The 1,844-nt window shown below is 49.4% G+C and overlaps 1 protein-coding gene across 2 annotated transcripts in view; it reads left to right on the top strand.

Moving 5' to 3' along the window:
* The first annotated feature begins 6 nt into the window (after nt 1-6).
* Nucleotides 7-1,844, top strand: part of FGF9 (fibroblast growth factor 9) — a 40,580-nt gene continuing 38,742 nt past the window's right edge. For both annotated transcript variants that reach the window (XM_024754263.1, XM_024754188.1), the window contains exon 1: nt 7-901. In XM_024754263.1, the coding sequence (XP_024610031.1) occupies nt 625-901 (277 nt within the window). In that variant the 5' untranslated portion in view covers nt 7-624. The remainder of the gene's footprint in view (nt 902-1,844) is intronic.

The following is a 1,844-nucleotide window of genomic DNA, read 5'->3' as shown; positions in this document are numbered from 1 at the left end:
TTGGAAGCCAAAAGTTTTTCCTTCTTTTTGTTTTATTACCATTATTCTCATTTTTGGAGGGAGGACGGGGGCAGATTTGTCGCCGCCACCAACGTGAGATTTTTTTTTTTCCCCTTGAAGGATTCCTGCTGATATCTGCAGAGTCGGTTAGAGTGAAAACGGCGCATGCCTTCCTGGATCCGTAAATTCTGACGTAGCCCGTGCATCTTAAAAACCCCTATAATAACGCCTAGGCATTTAAGTTGCTATGGTCATTCTGATCTCAAACCAAATGGAGAAACTACGGATCTTTTTTCCTTATTACGGTCGGATGGGATGAAGACCTTCCTGCCTGCTGAGAGCCGGGGAATCTATCTGTAGAGATACATAGATACGTTTATCAATATGTCAGTGTGTGAGTATGAAGTGGTGGCTTCTTAGACTATCCGTGGTTTGACCTTGAACCTGTGCCAGTGAAGCAGCAGATGACTTTTATTTATCCATTTAATGGATTGAAGAAAAGGACCTTTTTTCTCTCTCTGCAACTGCAGTAAGGGAGGGGAGTTGGATATACCTCGCCTAATAGCTCCTGGGTTGGCACCATCATTATTGTTTATCGCTGTGCTCCGAAAGCCGAGTCTTCTGATGGCTCCCCTAGGTGAAGTTGGGAACTATTTCGGTGTGCAGGATGCGGCACCGTTTGGGAATGTGCCCGTGTTGCCGGCGGACAGCCCGGTTTTGTTAAGTGACCACCTGGGTCAGTCCGAAGCAGGGGGGCTTCCCAGGGGACCTGCAGTCACGGACTTGGATCATTTAAAGGGGATTCTCAGGCGGAGGCAGCTCTACTGCAGGACTGGATTTCACTTAGAAATCTTCCCCAATGGTACTATCCAGGGAACCAGGAAAGACCACAGCCGATTTGGTAGGTACACCATTAACCCTTTACTGTCCGTGCTGGCATGTTCGGATTGTAACTACCGAGAAGGTGGCTGGGCGGGGGATGCGGGAAGGGGTCTCTCCCTCTCTCTGTCTCGGTCTGTCTCTGTCTTGCTAGCTCAAGGGGGGGTGGGGGGAGGGAAGCCTCCGGAATTGCAGATCTGCCGCTGGCACTGATGCGGGTCTACATTGAAAGGCCTTTTTTTTTTCTTTGTAAAGGAGGGCGTGATTTTTAAATATAACACAAGCCCCTAGTTCTTTTGCATCAGATACACGGGAAGATCGGGTTTAGGAAGTTTCTTTTGAATGGACTGATTCCACGAGTTTAAAGCTTTAATGATTAACTACTGAGAACTTAAAATGCATTTTCCTGAAGGCAGTTATCATCTCGTGTCAAATGAAGTTTTTGCCCCTTCCCTTTTTTCCTCCAATAAGTATCCTGCTTGAATTTTAAATTAAGCGTATTGCTTACTCCCACCGTGAGGGTCTGGAACCCTTTAGCCGAAGGTTGCTGATTGTTCTGTTGGGAAGAGGACTAAAGTCGTATTTTAGACTCTGGGCTGCAGAGGCATTGGGGGAAAATGACTCGGGAAGGGGCAGGGCGCTCACCAGGGGCGTTTGTCCATCCAGCCACGAGTTATTCCCTGTGCTTTGTAATTTCCATGGCGTGCAGCCCTGTGTGGCTCTGGTGTAAGTGTGCGCGCCCGTGCAAAAGCTGCGAGCTAATTTTAAAGGGCATTCCGAGGATTTCATTTCCCGAGGAGGGTATTTGTGACTCAGCATGGATAGCTGCAGACCCGAGGGCTGGTGACTGCCCCCTTTAATGAGTGCACACACGTGTCTGCTGGGCCACCCTGAGCCCGACAGCAGCGACTCGGCGAGCACAGTCCCGGGGTGGGGGGAACTGATGGTGGAGGGGAGACTCGGGA

The sequence above is a fragment of the Neophocaena asiaeorientalis genome, unplaced genomic scaffold (assembly GCF_003031525.2).
Source record: "Neophocaena asiaeorientalis asiaeorientalis breed wild unplaced genomic scaffold, Neophocaena_asiaeorientalis_V1.1 scaffold443, whole genome shotgun sequence".
Classification (NCBI taxonomy): domain Eukaryota; kingdom Metazoa; phylum Chordata; class Mammalia; order Artiodactyla; family Phocoenidae; genus Neophocaena; species Neophocaena asiaeorientalis.
This window is presented reverse-complemented; position numbering and strand designations above follow the sequence as displayed.